Here is a 19,560-nt window from a genome sequence, read left to right on the forward strand (position 1 = left end):
TACACTGAGCCAGATGAACATGAAGACCTCTGAGTTTATGTATTCCAAACGTTTGACATATTTGGGATACACTTTATTAATTATTGAGTTACACTGTGCATATTAAACAGTCACATTTAAGTCAACTTTGATTCCACTGTGCCTGACATTTTAAATCAAGGGCGTCTTAAGATTTGTGGCTTCTACTGTGTTGAAGAGTTGCCACAATTAAACACTTAAATGAAAATTCTAAAATCAGAGCACTTAAACAGTTTCACTGTTACTGCAAGACCCAAATGATCAGAGAATGATCAGTGTAATTCCTCTTTCTGGACAAGAAACTGCATATTTGTTTGGTTTAGAGGTTTTCTATTAAAACTTTCTTAAATGTCAGGATTTTGGGACAATGCAGGACAAAGTTGCTATCTATCTAAGACAACTAACTTGGAGTTAAGACCATTCCTTTCCCACTTCCTTTCAGTGAGAGCTGGTGATGTGTATTATAACAAGCCATGATATAGGCATACTGAGAATGGATTAAACTTAACATAAACAATTTGAGAGTCAGCAAATATCTTCTGTCATAGGAGTTGTTGTATTAGTGGTTACCTAGCAACAAGTGTCAATAGGTAAGATATTAAAACAAGGGGGGTGCAGCTCTAGCTGACTCTGCACCATGACCTCTATGTAGGGCAAACAATTGGGACTATTCTGTCCCATCAATTACATTACATTTAAGAAACATGTTTTGCCTTTGGACATAATATCAGCCTTAGGAGCAGTATTGACAAATTTCACACATCAAACTGTCATAAAAGAACGGTCAAAACCCACATCTTTTTTTTTTTTTTACTGTACTGCAAAATGGAGCCAGAAAATGATAGAATCTATATGTTTTGGGGGTCTTCTTGGAGTAAAGAACACAGATGTGCTTTCTTGCACTCAAGTGACCACCAAGGAGGCCAGGAGATATATTTTGTCACCAAATGTCTATTCTGCTGTTTAATTCATGCTTTAACTCCAATGTACTTCTCTTTTGAGATTTGAGATTAATACTTCTTATTTAGAATATCTGCAGGATCTTCATTATTTTACTATTCTGCCCTTTACAATGACAATGGCTTTGGTACAGTAAAGTGCATTTAAGTATTATTTCCTCTGTTTTTATTTGTGTAACATACATGAGTGGACAGCGGAGCAAAACTGTCAAAGACAACCGGGACAGGGTAATTATCTGAAGTGCAACATAGATCTCCTGTGAGAGATGTTTGATGTTTGACATTTTACAATTGGTGACTTGACTGTTGTAGGTAGTGGGGATGTCATAGAACCTATTGTATACCAGAGGAGGATGTTTTCTGCTCCATTTCAGCACTAAGCCAAATCAATGGAGGGAAAATGTCATAGCTAATGACAGATAAGGTATTAAATGCAGTGTTTGTGTGTGCTAGTGTTGGTATTTAAATAAAGACACAAGTCACCCATTTATTCCAGATATGTCAAGGTTTCATTTTCTTTTTCAAAGAGGTGCATTTGTACAGATGTCAAATACATACACCAACAGGGTTTCTCCATTGCTATAGAGGAAAGGGGTGGTGAGACACAGGGACTTGGTGAGTACAATATAGTACAAACAAGTTGTCTGGGAACTGCTGTGGCCCCCTGCAGGCCAGACTGTCCGTGCAGGTCTGTGCTGATGTCTGGTTCTCTGCCACCGTCTCATGGGCCAAAAAGTTTCAGTTCTGTACTTGGTGTCACAGGTTAGCAGAGAAACATCTAGACAGACTGGTTGCTAGCCTCAGGGCTGAGTGTTCAGAACAGGGGGAGGAATCAAATGCGCCACAGCTGACAGATAAGCTCCACCCCCCTCTGTGGCAGGGTCAGAGGTCACGAACCATACAGCCTGTCCCCTGCTGTGTTTGTCGCCTTGCACAGAGGCAGAATAAAGACGTTCAGTACACTGAAGAGTAATCCAAGCCATCTCCAGCATAATACACATAATATCATAATAATAATAATTCATAGTTAATTGTCAATAATGACATTTGTTAATCATATCAAATTATATGTAATAAATTTACATATCTTATAACTCATATGAAACAGCCCACTATGTAAAGTGATTGGGGTGAAACTAAACTGTTAAGTGGGCCTCTACAATTTTTTTTTTCTTTCTGCCTGAGTTGGTTATCCAGCGCTATGGACATTGACGACGTCATACAAAAAAAGAAAACAAAAAGGAATCCTGATCGAATTCTGTTCACTTTTAAAACACAACAAAGTGCCAAAAACACATCCTTTTTGCAAAATGAAAGTACAAACATCAAGAAACAAAGAGCACACATGCCTTTTTTTCTGATCGAAAAGTCAAAGCTCACACACCAACATTCATTTTATTTGTAAAATTGTGCAAGAAGCCAATTTTTTTTTTAAAAAGACGACTTTAGCAGTGTTCCTCCAGTGAGGAAGCTTGTCATAAAAACTCAACAATGACACATTCTCTACATAGTTTTAAGTCCCCTGACATTATATTGAGTGCTACAAGGAGACCAAAAACACAGAAAAAGCTCCTGCACCAAAGATAATGCAAACAAAGCAAAGGTTTGTACGCACCGTTTTCACACCACACAACCAAACCAAGCTGTGCTGAACTCCTTACAAACATATCCGCCAAATTAGAACTCAAAATGTGAACAAAACAAAACCTAATTGACGGCGCAGCCTGGCTGGTGTAGGGTGGAAAAGATTCCAAACAAACACAACAAAAGAAGGGATGCATTCCATGAGAAAAGGTTTTCCTAGTAGAAAAGAACCAAGGAACCACCTAACACCTCGGCCCGTTGGACCCAAGAACGCGCCGGGCGCCAAGCGAGATGGAGCACAGACAGATCAACACAAGGTTACGGCTAGGTGATGTGCAAAAACTTAAACTGAGCCATCTCTCTTTTTCGTCCTTACTCACCCCCCTTATTTTTCATTCTCATTCTCTCTGTCTGTTTTGAATGAATGTTACCCCTAGGGAAGGTATCGGTCTGAGACAGAGGGGTTAGACCAAGCCCATCCTAGGATTAGAAAGTGCTGAAACATTATCAAGTCTTTTACATCTACTTACATGTGCATCTCTGTTGGTTGGTTGTTGGTTTTTTTTCTTCTTTTTTTCTCTGTCTTTTTTACAAAAAGTGGTCCCCACTAACAATGAGGTTTCTTTTTTTTCTGTGGGTCTCACCGCGAACCGTCGAGGATCAGGGTTTATGATCTCACAGACAATTAGAGGAGAAAACACTCCGTTACACACACACACACACACACACACACACACACACACACACACACACACACACACACACACACACACACACACACACAACCCTAACGCGCTCACACACATTTGAACACCAAGTGTACATAAGCACACATGCTACACACATGACATATGGTGACACATGACAATCTCTCACACACTCAAATTTAGGAAGGCCGCAAGGACAAAAGGGAAAGAGAAGTACAGACAAACTCTCCATTGGTTTTGTTTCTCTTCACAAACATCCTGACTCTTGTTTTACAGATGTGACACACACATCAACAGACAGTAAAATACACAAGCCATTAACAAGGATGAGACACTGGAGTAGGACTATGCTACATACACTTGGCACAACAATGGGGGTGGGGGGCAGAATGTTAAGTATTGCACATTGTGGTACATTTCAAGGGGATAAAAAGGTTAAACTTGGGATTATCTTAAAATTAAAACTACACCAAACCCTCAAAAAATGTTGAAACCTTGCCATGATGTGCAGTTCCCTCTCCTGCATTCACAATGTGTCTACATTTCAGATTGCTTTGTTTCGCAGTCTGTTATTAAGCATGCATTTCCACTGAAGTATAAACACAATGACCTGTATAAGCTAGTAGTGAAAAGGAGACCGAATATCAAAAGATGATGTTACGAGGGGGAACAGGCAGTCCAGCCCAGCCCTGCTATATCCAGGCCAGGCCACACTGAAAGGTAGCTAACGGTTGTTGAGGGTTAATCGATTGCTTTGCCTCAGGAGGAGGTGCTTGTGAGGCTGGCTGGCTATCATTGGGTACCTGAAACAAAGTTAACGAGGTCATTACGGGAGTCATGGCAAGAGGCAGACCTGGGCGGAGTCAAAATGTCTGCTGGTTATTTCAGGTGCATGTGATATATGCTCACCTGCATGACAACAGAGTTTATGACCAGCTGAGACAGTGGAGGTTTTAGGGGTTATGTTCAGTTACTGCATATATGAGACACTTCCCTGAAAAACTAGCAACTAGTGTTGCGACTGCAATTTCTAAAGATTTAAATGTACTTTATGGTAAGGGGAATAGTGTTAACTGAAGTGAGTCCTGTTCAGGTATATTAGCATTTAAAAACATTTTCCAGTATATGACAAGATTGTATTTTCTCTATGGGAAGAAAGGAGTTGCTTTGGTTGCAATGCTAGAGGATTATTATTTAATGTTTATTGCAGAGAGTTAGAGTGGAATGACACTGTGTGTGTGTGTGTGTGTGTGTGTGTGTTCCACTCATACATGAGGAGAGTGCCTCAATATTGTTGTACTATTGCTTTCCAAAGTAACCAAAGCATCATATGGCTTTGGTTAAAAATGTTTTTGTTTTTAACCTGACTGACTGTAAAGGTTGTGATGGTCTGAGTGGCTGAAAGGTTCGTTTAGATGTTGTGGTTCTGCTTTTTCATTTGTTGGGGTTGGACAAAAAATAAAGTACATGGTCATACATTTACAAAACACACAGCCACGCACACACAGAAATTGCAAAACATGCACACACACACACACACACACTACTATTTCTACTACAAATGATCATGATGTTTCAGTAGGAAAAGGAAGAAATGAAAATGCACTAATGTGATGGTGTTGATCTGAGAAACCCTGTTTTATTATAAAAAATAAATCATTTTCAAATCTCATAAGGGGTCTACTCATTCACTCACCATCACCATCACAATCCATCTGCCCATTTACTCAACCACCTATCCATCCATTCCTCATCCATCTGAGCACACATCCCTCCTGCCATCACCCTGGTAAACTCCCACCACCTGAAACAGCATTGCCCCACACAGCTAAACCTATATAATCAGTTGGATGGAAATACGACTGATCCACCTCTTGGAGGCACCCGACGATGCTGCCAACGAAAAAATATCTCTGCCATATAACAACACCTAAATACAGAGGCTGAGTAGAAAGCTCAACAGATATGCCTGCAGGAAGCCACTTCTTCTCCACCTACCAACACCATTATGCCAGCAACCTGTACATGATAATCAAACTATTGTGCATGATCATACTGTATTGTTACATGCAGCATGAGAGAAACATTTAATGGCACCATACAATCAGAACATACTGAATCCCAGACCACATGTGTCCACCATCATAGATTTAATAACTGCCAATTTCATTTTGTTTTTCATTTATGTCAAAATTTAAATATAAAACATCTGCGCATTTGGAGACTAAACCTTTTTATATGCAGTATAATCAAAGAATCATCAGGTGGTACACACTTCACATTTCACCTCAAAAACCAAGCTCAGAAAAAGAACAGAATTTGGGCTTTCATATGCAAGAAAGAGCCTGTGAGGATGTTCAACTTACAAAGCTTTGCTTAAAAAGCTCTAAATGTTGGGACAACCAAGCAAGCACATCTGTTGAGGTAACTGCTACATCTTAGGAAAATAGGGTTTCAGCTGGCTGAAAGCACAAACCGAGTTCAAAACTGAACCCTAGTCCCTACACCATGGTTTCAACAGCAGGAAAAGTGGACAAAAAGTATAAATTTTCCTTCAGACACACTACAAATGGTATATCTTTAACTAAGGTCAGTAAATTCAGTAGGCAGGCACATGTTAAAATTATGTTTTACAGCTATGGTTATGGTCGTAAAAACTCAAATGTAATTTGACCTTAACTGCGTTGATGTAGAAACTTTTCCTCTACAATGTGACAAGTGCCTGTTGAGGAACAAAAACCCTGGTCTCCTCCAGTGTTTTACATGGTCTAGGGCTCGTTTCAGGACAGGGCCATTAAAAATTATGTCTCCACCTTTCTCCCTCCTCCTGATGTGCAAATTGCAAGATTCTCTTAAGTACGACTCCAAGTAGAAACACTGGACATTTAGCACTGTCTATATATCCAATGACTATATCCTTTTACTATACACAGTATACATACACTCATAAACAAACTCACACACATACACAAACACACCACAAAGCACTTTCTGTACAACTGTACTGTTGGCAGTGTGCATTAATCCAATGTCAGTCAACTAGTGTCTTTGCAGGAGGGACAATATCTGCATTCATCTAAATGCTTACCAACAAATACAGTACATATTATAGGTCATTGAGTTTCAGGGATGGTCTGTACTGTTTTGTGTTTGTGTAAGCATGTGAGTGTGTATGGACACATACCAGCATCATGCACACTCTAGCACACACACACATAAAAATAACAAGTATATGACACCCTTCAAAATTCTGTGGCGTGATCTTCTAATCAGTGCTCTCAGTCTAGAACAGAACATCACTGGGATAATTCAAAGCCTTTTCCTCGCCAGATCCCAAACTTTCAAAACACATTCCAATACTTTCCCCTAGCTTTTGCATGGATAGCTGGCTGTACAAGCGCACATGCGGAAAACCACCGTATTTCTAATTCCTTTTGTCACCATACATTTTTCTCTAACCCATCTACTGACTGGAATTTTCTCCAAAACCTGTCACAATCATCCCTTTCTTTGTGATCCAATGACACATCCGCTCCCCCGTTACCAAACAACCCCTTCAGTTTTCCAAAAGCTTCACCTTTCCAAAGTGCTGTTGCTACTTTCTACCCTTGTCTAAATAAAAAAATCTAAAAACATACAACATACAGTACTGCGTAAATAAAGAGACAACAAAAATTTGTCGGCTGTATGGTGAGTGTGACAGGTGTGTTAAGTGCTTTGAAACATCTTGACCCTCTCAGAACTGACATGCAGATTCTCTCGGTTCCGCTCACACAGCCTTTCTCGATTAAAAAATTAAAAAGAAATTCATCAAAAAACGATGAGGATTGTGTGAAGTCTTCCTCTTAACATTTTCTTAAAGTGAAGTTCGCCAACCCAGTGTGTTTGCACTTGTATGTATTAGGTTAGGGTATCTCACATTTATACATTAACATTGACCCACCTAGGTTCAGTCTAGGACTAAATGACTCCTGATAAAAAGTTTTTGACAATCCTTGAAAACAACTATCTGGTGAGATAGAAGACGAGGGGCTTAAGAAATTTTTTTTAAAATTAAAATGCTCAAGATGATAGTCAAGACTCCACTGTCACCAAACTGAACAGAGTAAGTGTTGTTCCCCCTTTATTGTGTGGCACACTGGCACCACCTGATGACATCACTGGTCAGGTCTGGCACACCCTGATGACACTGAATAATTACAACTCCCTCTCTGATTTAGAAAATGAAACATTTCATGATTTACCCACAAATCCTTCATGCTCAGGATCAGCTGATGTTACATCACTCCTGTGGCCCAGTGTAAAACCACTGGCGTGAGAGGTGGTGGGATCATCCAGGCAGCCTCGCTAGCAGTGCACAGGGACTGAAATCACTCTCAAGAAGCTAACTGTGAGCTAATTCAATTTGAAATTTACATAATGCGTAATGTGTAGCCAGCCAAGAAGAGCCATCAAGCATTGCTCCTGTGTGCCGCACAGCCACCAATAAACATTTAGCACGCTTGTCAAATCCCTCACCATAAGTAATCTCATTAAAACCACCAAAACGGCACCGATTGCTTGTGTGATATCAAATCCATCTATAAAAAATGTGTTATAAACTACAAGGACTTGATGTAAGGTGATACCATGTAGGGTAAATTTACCTCTACAGTACAGTATTCAAGATAGAAAAATAAAAACAGAAAACAAAACTTTAAAACCAAGACAAATGAAACATTAATGTGGGCATTCATGTTTTTTTTGTAGAATCCTTTTATGTTTTTTTTCCAAATCCCAATGGTTATTTAACAGTCCTGCTAGCCTTCACTTGCCAATATTCGACCTTCCCTCAATGCTGACTTTCACCTCATGAGGGATGAAAGAGGGTTTGGGCAGGGTCAAGGGTGGCTCCTCCTCTGATTTTTCTACTTTTCGACCTTCAGGGGCAGACCATCTCCGTTTCCTGCCTCTTGATGGCTTACTGGAGCCAGCTTCTGCACTGCTGGCAACCTGACCTTTAGAAACTGACCCTCTTTCCCCAAACATGAGATCCCCATTTTCCACATTGGTACACCCTCCACTCCCATTCCCATTTCCACCCTTCCCTTGTTGGCTGATGCCATTCTCCCGCTCGCTGTGCCTGGAGCCTCCTCCACTGCAGCTTTGGGGAGCGTCTGAGACAGCTCTGTGGGGTTTGAGGTGCCCATGGCTGGAGGCTGGGACAGAGGTAGGAGTGGCCAGCTCCAGGGGCTGAGTCTTCTTCAATGATCCGTTCCTCAGATTCTTGAGGGTGAGTGAAATACAAACATCACCCACAGACAGCTTGGTGCAAGGCAGCTCCAGAAGCTGGGTGGTTCGGTCAGGGCAGCATGAAGACCAGCCTTGGCCAAAGACGAAGAAAGGGTACTCCACCAAGACCTCAACACTCACCTAGAGGAGAGGGAATGGTGGAAAGACACATCAATACAAAGACACTTTAATACAAAACCTTGTCTGTAAGCTCGTCTTGTCCATCTGTGCTTTAAAGTCCAAAAAAAACTTGGTTTCAAATCCATCCCATTTTTCCAGAACATTAAATATTAAATGACAAAGAAGCAACAATGAGCTTGAAATTATAAGAATAAAATATCATTAGGTATTATCTATTAAAAGTACAATATTAAAAAACTTGGCTAATCTGCTTCATCAGGACTGTATGGGTATGGTTTGATCAGATTTGGTTAACAGTAATAATCCACCAACTATCATCACACTCTGATTCAAATATTGCTAAATCTTTTTTTTAAATTTGCTAATCTTTTTTTTAAAGATTATTTTGCTGGCCTTTATTGGACAGGGAGAGTGTTTGAGGTAGACAGGAAACATGGGGAGAGAGAGGGGTAGGCTATATGATGCGACAGAGCTGGAATCAAATTGAAGATGTTGCAGGTACAGTGGTGTGAAAAAGTGTTTGCCCCCTTCCTGATTTCTTTTTTTCATGTTTGTCACACTTAAATGTTTCAGATCATCAAACAAATTTAAATATTAGTCAAAGATAACACAAGTAAACACAAAATGCAGTTTTTAAATGAAGGTTGTTATTATTAAGGGAAAACAAAATCCAAACCTACATGGCCCTGTATGAAAAAGTGATTGCCCCCACCTGTTAAAACATAACTGTGGTTTATCACACCTGAGTTAAATTTCTCTAGCCACACCCAGGCCTGATTACTGCCACACCTGTTCTCAATCAAGAAATCACTTAAATAGGACCTGCCTGACAAAGATCTTCAAAAGCTAGACATCATGCCGAGATCCAAAGAAATTCAGGACCAAATGAGAAGAAAGTAATTGAGATCTATCAGTCTGGAAAAGGTTATAAAGCCATTTCTAAAGCTTTGGGACTCCAGCGAACCACAGTGAGAGCCATTATCCACAAATGGCGAAAACATGGAACAGTGGTGAATTGCTGCTTCAGGACCTGGAAGACTTGCCGTTATAAATGGAACCATGAATTCTGCTGTCTACCAAAAACTCCTGAAGGAGAATGTCCGGTCATCTGTTCGTGACCTCAAGCTGAAGCAAACTTGGGTTCTGCAGCAGGACAATGATCCAAAACACACCAGCAAGTCCACCTCTGAATGGCTGAAGAAGAATAAAATGAAGACTTTGGAGTGACCTAGTCAAAGTCCTGACCTGAATCCTATTGAGATGTTGTGGCATGACCTTAAAAAGGCAGTGCTCGAAAACCCTCCAATGTGGCTGAATTACAACAATTCTGCAAAGATGAGTGGGCCAAAATTCCTCCACAGCGCTGTAAAAGACTCATTGCAAGTTATCACAAATGCTTGATTGCAGTTGTTGCTGCTAAGGGTGGCCCAACCAGTTATTAGGTTTAGGGGGCAATCACTATTTCACACAGGGCCATGTAGGTTTGGATTTTGTTTTCCCTTAATAATTACAACCTTCATTTAAAAACTGCATTTTGTGTTTACTTGTGTTATCTTTGACAAATATTTAAATTTGTTTGATGATCTGAAACATTTAAGTGTGACAAATATGCAAAAAATAAGAAATCAGAAAGAGCAAACACTTTTTCACACCACTGTATATGGTATAAGCATGTGATGTCACGTTCTTCCAACTGAGCTCCACAAAATATACAGAATTTCTCATCTCAAATACACAAAAGTGTATTTTTGGCAATTGTTTTACAAACAAGGACAGAGAGATGCTGCTTGTCAAAAACTACAAGGACACAAGGACTAAATTTGTTGAATGAAAGAAGTTTTGGAACATGCAGTCCTTAAAATCAACAAGACAATTATGTACTAACTCTGATTAGTTTGTTAGGGGCACAACTGGATTCAGAAACATTCACAAGGAAGCAATGTCTTCATGACCAAAGGGACAACAGATTTATTGAAAGAACAATATCAAACAAAAATTAAGCCTTGTGGTCCATTACACAAAATCAATGAAGAGGATGGAACATAGTTAAGTAAAAGTATTAATGTTTTTCTGTCGGGATTCTGGATTAAACTCTGTACTTATAGCAATGGTTGGGGTCTGCATTATCATTTGTATGTATGACAGAATGAAGAGATGACAAGATAGAAACAGAGGAGTCTTTGACATATGATGGGTAGAGCAGGGGAGAAAACAAACCTGAGGAGAAAGAAGATGAAGTGAAGATCTGAAATATTGTAGAGAGAATGAGAGGGTGGGAGTGGAGGAAGTTACCAAGATGGAGATGAAAAGGCGAGTTTACAAAGGGAGGGTGGGTTGAACAAGAAGAGGAGTGAGGAAGTGAGTGTGAAAGAGTACAATGTCAAGAACGATACAAGTGTAAGATGTATCAAACACCCTCTCAAAGCAAACGTCAGCCAATATTTTCCCTCCCGTATTATATAATTTTTGACTTCTCAGAGTAAGTCCTCTGAGTGTGGACTCAAAGCTGCAACCACCTCTCAAAAATAAAAAAAAGTAAGACGAGCCACTGATGGAGTACAAGAGAGAAAGATAAGTCTTTGAAAGATCGTCAGCTTTTGTGGGGTACAGTATCAAAGAGCAGCCGGGGGCGGGAGAGATGGTTAGAGATGTGCTGTGTGGGTGGACGAGTCACAGCATGGACAGATGAAATAGATTAACTGGCTTTAACGCATGCCCTTAAAGACAGTGAGAAGGGTGAATGTGTGTATGTGAGTGTGTGCAAGTGTGTTTAAAGGAGTTAGGGAGAACCAGAGACAGCAAATAGAAAGATAAATTGTGCCGTAGTATTAGATGTTAAGAGATTACTGAGAGATCTAAGTTATAAAAGAATGACAGTTCTATGTGACCCATCGACCCTTTCAGAGTACAAAACGTTATCTGGAAGTAAAGCACGTAACCTAAGACTAATTTTAGATCAGTACTTTAGGTACTTACTTTAGGTTCTACAAGGACAAACTTAAGTCACATATAAGAAAACATACTAAAGAATTGTAATTTTTGGGCTTCAAACATGCAAAGTATTACATGCAGCAGTAGCAATGTGGTACTGTATCAGTGCATTCATGTTCCTGGCTTTACTGAATACTTGAGTAGATTTCAACACTCAACTCTTTGAACTTCTCTGAAGCTCGTAATCAGAACATGTTTGTTACATGAGTGCCAGCCTAGTATATTGAACCTAATTACAGAGGGAATAGCAGAGTCCTGTGAGTTTCACGATAATAGAGTCAATAATAAGGTTGGAGCTAGACACTCGTCATTCAACATTAATAACATCAGCTGAGTTTACATAAAAGCCTTCTTAGAGATCTTGTTAAAAGTTGTCTTTCATACTCACAGAGGCAAACTGGGCAATTAGCTTGGCGCTGCATCGAACTTAGGTTTTTCAAAACATAAGTATAGGACTTGATAGAAGAGTTAAACAATGAATCAATTATGAAAATTGTAGTCAGTTAATTTTCTGTTGTTCCACTGATCTTTTAAATCAACTTAAGGTTTCAGCACTTGTCATAATGATGGGTCCTGATAGAAAATACCATAACAAAACTGTTATTATGCTTTGTAAAATCACACCAAGAACAAGCATTAAAGGAATAGTTTCACTTTCTTGCAGAGTTAGATGAGAAGATCGATGTCAATCTCATGTCTGTGCATTAACAATGGAGACAGCACTGACAGTCAATTAGCTTAGCTTAGCATAAATATTGGAAGCAGGGGGAAACAGCTAGGCTCCAAACTTGTGAAATTCACTACTACTACTAGCTACTAGCACCTCTAAAGCTTAATAAGTAACATGTTATATCACTAATCTGTAAACAAAGTTCTCCATGAATTCACTGCACAATAGTTTCAGCACGTAAACCCCTGTTAAACCACAATTTGTTGTTTTTACATTTCAAATTGTGTACAATTTGAACAAATAAGATTAAACATTGTTAATTAGTGAGATTTGTGAGCTTCAGAGAAGCTAGTAGCAGTATTTCTCTGGAGAAATAGAGAGCCAGGCTCTCTCCAGGCTCTGCTGTATATGCTAAACTAATCTAATTGACTCCTGGCTCCATTGTTAATGCACATACAGATTGAGTGATATCAATCTAACTCTCGTGACAGAGTGGAAAAGTGTGTTTCCCTAAATGTTGAACTATTCCTATAATAAAGGTTTCTCCCTGTCTCTCACCTGTGCACGGTGCTCACCAACAGAGAACTGAACCACAGCAAAGTTGGGTGAGGTGTGGCTCCCTTCAATGCGTTCCACTGTGGATGAGTCGATCTTCAGCTCACTGCTGATCTCGGCACTCTGGATGAAATCTTCTGTCTTCAGGTCCTCCACTCGTTTTAGTTCCCCATCGGCCAGCTGGATGATGGAGCCCTTGATGAAATATGGGGGGAGTGAGGGGGGCACCACCGTACTGGATGATGGAGGAGGAGCAGAAGAAGCAACCAGCCCCGGCGGAACAATGGGGAGATGAAGCTGGGCTTGGACCACTGCACCTGAAGTGGCCTGGTGATACGAGCCGCTGGGGGTTTCCAGAGTTTCTCCTTTGGGGGCAGTGGCAGCAATGTATGTGTGTGGGAGTGTGGTAGGAAATGGTGCGGCTTGAGTAGATGATGTTATGTGGGAGGTTATAGGTTCCAATGTGGTGACTCCACCTCCACTAACAGGGATAATGACTGGCTGGGCGCCAGGAATGAGTAAGTGTTGTTGTAGGCTGGTGTGGTAGCTGATTGGTGTATGCTGGCTCCCACTGCCGCCTGCGATGTAACCAATGATAGGTGGCTGAGGGTAGATACTGGTGGCAGGGAGCCCCATTGACATTGACTCTGTAGCGTTGTGGGTGGTCTGGATAACGGTCTGGGGCGACAGCGTGCTGACAGCAGCTTTCAGGCTGTCGACACTTAATGGGGGTGGAAAAGTGAAAGAGGAGGTGGTATTAGAGGATGTGGATGTGCGATTGACAGGCTGGCCCAGGATGATGCCACCTTTCTCCAGGTGTGTGGGGGCAGAGGTTGTCAGCTTCTCAGGGCTGGCTCTGGGTGGTACCAGCTGGTGGTCCCCATGGCTGTTGGGCATTAGCATGAAAGAGGTTCTCAGCCCTGAGGGATCACGAGTAGAATAGTCTGATGGCAGAACCAGCTGGCGGGCCTCATAGGAGGACACAGAAGAAGTGGCGTCCCGTGATTTGCTCCCTGGCTTGGAGAGGCTAGACTCAGGGAACCGCCGGCCCCTTTCCAGCTCTCCATTGTGGAGCTCTCTGTGTCTGGAGCCACCTTCCTCTTTCCTGTTGGGTCCATCCACATACTGCACCACAACCTGGGACATCCCATGTCCCAAAGTATGGTGGTGGTGCAGTGACTGGGGAGGAAGGTGAATGCCTCCTTGGTGATGAGGCGACGGCACAGTCCGTGGGGAGGTTGACAATTGAACATGGTGAGGGGCGGGGTCTGTAGAAGGAGGAGGCATGGAGGTGCGCCCCGTGGACACTCTCTGCTGGTCATGTTTGGAGGCCTGTGAAGGAGCAGAGACTGTCTCTGTGTGTGAGGGTCTCTGTGCAACAAAAGAGGAGGAGGAGGAGAGGGGGGGAGGTGGAGGAGGAGGTGGAAGCAGATGAGGAGAGATGTAGCCTGTGTATGGGGCAGTGTAGGGTGAGGCTATAAACTGCAGGTTGGGAGGCAGTTGGGTGTAATGGACAGTTCCTCCAACTGTGGACTGTGACAGGGGGGACGTATACACTGTAGGAAGAGATGAGACTAGCCTCAGTGAGGAAGAGGAGGATGAAGAGTCTGATGTGGAGAAGAGGGATTTATACGGGGGCCCCTCAGACTGACTGGAGCTACGGTGCCCACCCACGGCACTCTCATTCCCACCAGCCACACTGGCAAGCCAAGCCATGTTCTCTGTGCGCTGGCTGTCACTGGCAGGTGGTATGGTGGGTGAGCGATTTTCAGATGGTAATGTGCTTGAGGGGATCTCTCTCTTCTTTGGGGGCAGACATTCATTACTGCGTTCCTGGTTGGACTTCATGCTGACTTCGCCTCACGTCCCTCAACTTGCGTTATCTTTCCTTAACTTTTGGACTATAGCTTTTTCTTTCTTTTTTGTTCTCTCTCTCTCTGACTTTGTTTTATACTTTCCTGTTTCTTTTTCTCACTTTTGATGATCTGTCCCGTGTCTCACTTTAATAAGCTATGAATTAAGCTATGAATTAACTTTCCCAATCTTTTCTCTATTTCCCTCTCTATCCAACTCACCCAAGGCTGTTGAATCAGGTCTTTTTCTTGATAACAAAGACAATCCAGGCCCTAACAAGCAGGTGAGTACGGATTAAAGATGGAGATGAAGATTTGGAGGGGTGGTTAGAGGGGAGGGGTAGGGCGGTCTGTTTGGTCCAGGGGTCTTTAGCGGCTGAAGTATGAGCTCAGTGTGGTAGGGGAGAGTGTCACGACGTCACACCTGCTGCTGCCGCCGAGGACGACGGGGGGCCGAGTGCGTCGCACTTCATGCGGAATCATTTCCCTGCAAAAGCAAGCCCGCCGGCACGCAGCACAATCCTGTGGAAGAGAGAGATAGGCAGACTGTTAGGAAAAAGTGTGGATCTCAAACAGATGAATAGGTAAATGCATACAAATTTGAGGCCTTATATTTTTGCATGTGTGAAGTTCATTTTCACCTACAGAAATCATAATGACAGGACTATTCTCAAAATTCCTACCTTCTAACACTGCACACATGCACCAGCTAATATTTTTTCAATGAAAATAAAATAAGCTGACACACTGCAAGTTACCCATCTGTACTGCATCTTACAGTAAGTATCCCTGGTCTTCTAGGGTGCAGTGCCACAAAGAAGCACTGCTGATATATACTCTGAAGCAAAACAAAAAAATGAAAAATTATTTGTTACTGACTGCTGGTTATAGTAAAAGTTCTTTTTAAGTTTACAGCGTAAATGTAAATCTAAACTTTTGACTATTTGTTTATAACCATTTATTTATCACAATATAGCAACTTAAACTACACTTGATCATGTTTTGCAACCAGGTGCAAATCCAATTCAAGGACCGGGAGATGGAGACCAACACATGGTTCCAGCAAAAACAGCACATGACAATGAAAAACAAGGCATAGGGGAACACCATATGATGCGCTGCACCAAGAGATTCAGGAGCACAACAAAAGGCTCCAAGAAGAGAAACTATTGAGCGATACGTTTACTGCTATGAAGGTCGACAAGGCCATGAGCCAGCAAAATAACACACTGCATCAACAAACTCCAGCTCCAAAACAAAAACCAGACGCTCTGTAACATGCGCAAAACCACTCTCCAAAAACGAACAGTGTTTAAAGGGAACTAGAATGTTCTGCAGGAAACATGAGGTGACAAAATGATGCCCTGCAACAAGAAATTCAGGAGGTCAACTAATAACTAAAAAACATAAGATGACAAATGTAATGCGATTAGCCAATGGGGGGAACTAAAAGCTTGTGTGTAAAAATGTGCATTAAATTTGATTACTTCACCACAATTCATTCATGCGTAATGGCAGTTTATATAAAATAGGCAGCACATACACAAAAATAAAATTAAATAACTATAAACTGTGGCCAAACAGTTGGCGGTGTCAAAAATCCGTTCAGTAATTTGTATTTGGGACACTGCTAAGTGCCAAATTTTCTGATGATTGAACTACGTTTGTAGAAGTAAAAAAGGCTTTCCACAAAGTTACAAAGAATGAAAAATTTTGTACAATGGCTACAAGGAAAACTTGTGCTTCTAGATTGCATAGTAAAGTTAGTTGTTGTAGTGCCACCAGGTGGTTATGTGGTTTACATTACAACAGTGGGTCAGCAAAAGAATTGGAGCAGAATAAAAATAATAATAATCCAAGCAGTTCCTAAGGATTTCCAGAAGCTTGCACCCCTAATAATAATAATCTAAACAATTCCAAGAAGTTTCCAGCACCTGCTGTACTTGGACCTCTGATAACAAGTCTGTGCCGTACTCAATAAAGTATTTGTAAGTGTGTACCACATGTGTGTGCCATCTGTTAGCGAGGACCCCCTGCTGCAAAAGATGGAAAGCTTGGTGCGAACCTCATAAATTATGTACAAGCATTTCAAGCACATGCACCCACCCACACACCCACACACAACCAGGCATATACCATCTTGCTTACTCAAACACTGACACCTGGGCATATTCAATTATGCTGACACATGTTCTTTTCCTGACACACAACACAAGTTTACACAAAAACACACACACACTCTTTCACCAACTAGTGCACAGAAGCACATACACTGGCTCAAGTGTTTGTCCAACTTAAAGACTTCACATTTGCACACTTGAAAGTGGGCAGAGTATCAGTTGACTAACACACTACAAACTTGCACTAAAAATGCACAGCTAGCATAGCTGTTGTTACAGCAACAACACGCTGATTGCAATACAAGGTTTGTCAATGTATTTCCTCAGTTGTGAGTTTGCAAAGTCAGTGAGTTTACATTGTCAAGGGCTGGGTATGTTTCATGCAACAGGGAAGTTTCTTCATACTGTAGTTGAAGTATCTTGACATAACAATGGAAGCCTCTTGCTTGACATCATTATCCAAGATTGAAGCATTTATTATTGTGCATTTGGAAACAATTGAATCTGTAGATGTGGAGCAGAATGATATAAAAGCAGGTAACAGCCATTTAGGCAACTGGTTTGATAACATCACCGAATGTAAGACTGCAATTGTTGCTGACTGTACTCACATTAGACCCTATAACACAGCCTCTTGTACTGGTGATGGCTCTGACTACCTGATCTCTGTAGCTGCCAAGCCACAAAAGATTTAATCATTCAACCAGATTGACTGGGTCAACACCTCCCACACATCCTAAGGCTTATTTGCTAATTCCTGCTAATTGCTAATTAATAGATACATGTGTTTATGTTTCATGTTCTTATATCCCGGTTGGGACTTTGATCTGAATGCACACTAACCCATGGGGAAAATTGAGGTCCCCAGCGGTAGACACCGCTTTTTGAGGGTTAAGACTTGGTTTTAGGGTACAGGTTACAATTAGGTTATGGTTATGGTTATGGTTATGGTTAGGGTTAGGGTAAGGGTTAAGGTTAGGCATTTGGTTGTGATGGTTAAGGTTAGGGCAAGGAGCTAAGGAAAACATTATATCAATGACTGTCCCCCACGGGGATAGTGAAACAAACGTGTGTGTGTGTGTGTGTCATCATCTTGCATCTCCAGCAGATTCCTGTGATTTAAGAAGTGTCGCAGTGCTTCTACAACACAACTTCCGAGACAGGCGTAGGAGTAAACACACATGCAAATTCACCTGCACATACAGTACGAGAGCACCCGCACACAAACAAACAGGCTTTGTTTTATGGTAGTTAGCACACACACGCACACTTTCTCAAGCACACACACCATCTGTTCAATCAAGCAGGCATGACTCAGAGGTGTGCTGAGAGGTACTGTTGATCGGTGAGGTTTTAACACTGAGATGCAATCTTCTCTGTCTCTCCCTCCTTAACTCTACCTACACTCGATTCTTCACCTGCCTCAGCCTGCCCACCTCTCCTTCTTCATTAATCCATTCTCAATTATCATTCTTCCATCTAATGGTTTTATGTTCTTAATCTAATATTATGTGTCTGAGAGCTCTCAGATTAGAGACTTTTCATATCAGCTGTCACATCAAACACCGACCGTGCCTGTACATCCAGCCACAGATCTGTTCATGCTGCCATCTATGAGAGCTTTTATCTTCAGAGCGAGGCACGTCCTTTCTGACAGTTCACTCTGGCATGTGAAAAAGGTTTGCGAGAATTCTAGGAGAAATATTATATGCATTGTGTAATGGGATATATTGTACTGCTGTTACATACAGTATGTGTAATAAGTGTGCTATGGTACTGCTGCTGCTGAACATCTTATGCTTGGAATAACAGTGTGTGCTAAGGCAAGTAACATATCACAGTAACATTGCTATTGCAACAAATTGTACAATATAGGAATATAGGAACTTAACATATTTTTTGCCAATTGGGGGCAGCAGAAACAAGCAGAAAACACAAAACTGACATACTGTATTATCACTTTATTAAGTTGTCAAATTTGTTAGCATACTGTTGCCTTTTTACACATCCAGCAGACATGGAGCAACATTAGCATTTATTTGGAGGAGCCACCTGGCAAATGTAAGACCAATATTCACTTTCCTTTTAGCCCTATTTTGGTCTGTACCAGCTCCTGAGGGAAGTATCTGGCTCTTTAGCAGCTAAATGCTCCACTACGTTCACCAGTTAGTCGTCAACTTGTATGTCTGCTGTTTGGTGCTCAGTGGATTCATTGTTCACATGAAAGTTTTTGATTAGAGCAGCTTTAACTAAAATACTGCAGGAACAGAGGGTGAGATACATACACACAAATACACACACAATAATCCTAAGGGGAAAACCTGAACTTTCAAGCTTGGGTCATTTCTCTTCTAATTTATCCTGCAGTGTTAGTGAGTGAGTAAAAGAGAGAGGAAAAAATAGCAAAAGATGGTGCTGAGAGTGAGAGAGAAGGGGTGAAAGTAGAGCAACAAACTCATTCTCACTGTAAACTCCTCAGTTCCGACTCTGCTGAGGTCTACCTTTTTAACCCTTCCAGCATGCAGAGTGGGAAACTTTGGTATTTTGAACATAAAAAAACTACAGCTAAAATGAAGATCAAATTAAGGATCAACAAAGGGATTTGAGGGAGGGATAAAGAGAGGCAGGGAAGTGGGGAATGGGAGAACAGGGGAGAGACTCAAGCTCAACTGACCTACATAGGAAAAAGAG

General features: G+C 41.4%; 1 protein-coding gene across 4 annotated transcripts in view; it reads right to left on the bottom strand.

Moving 5' to 3' along the window:
- Positions 1–1,467: 1,467 nt before the first annotated feature.
- Positions 1,468–19,560, bottom strand: part of atxn1a (ataxin 1a) — a 98,579-nt gene continuing 80,486 nt past the window's right edge. For all 4 annotated transcript variants that reach the window (XM_044170706.1, XM_044170703.1, XM_044170705.1 and 1 more), the window contains 2 exons: positions 12,900–15,271; positions 1,468–8,680 (listed from right to left, as the gene is read on the bottom strand). In XM_044170706.1, coding sequence (XP_044026641.1) covers positions 8,075–8,680; positions 12,900–14,744 — 2,451 coding nt within the window. In that variant the 5' untranslated portion in view covers positions 14,745–15,271 and the 3' untranslated portion in view covers positions 1,468–8,074. The remainder of the gene's footprint in view (positions 8,681–12,899; positions 15,272–19,560) is intronic.

Source organism: Siniperca chuatsi, linkage group LG17 (genome assembly GCF_020085105.1).
Source record: "Siniperca chuatsi isolate FFG_IHB_CAS linkage group LG17, ASM2008510v1, whole genome shotgun sequence".
NCBI lineage: Eukaryota > Metazoa > Chordata > Actinopteri > Centrarchiformes > Sinipercidae > Siniperca > Siniperca chuatsi.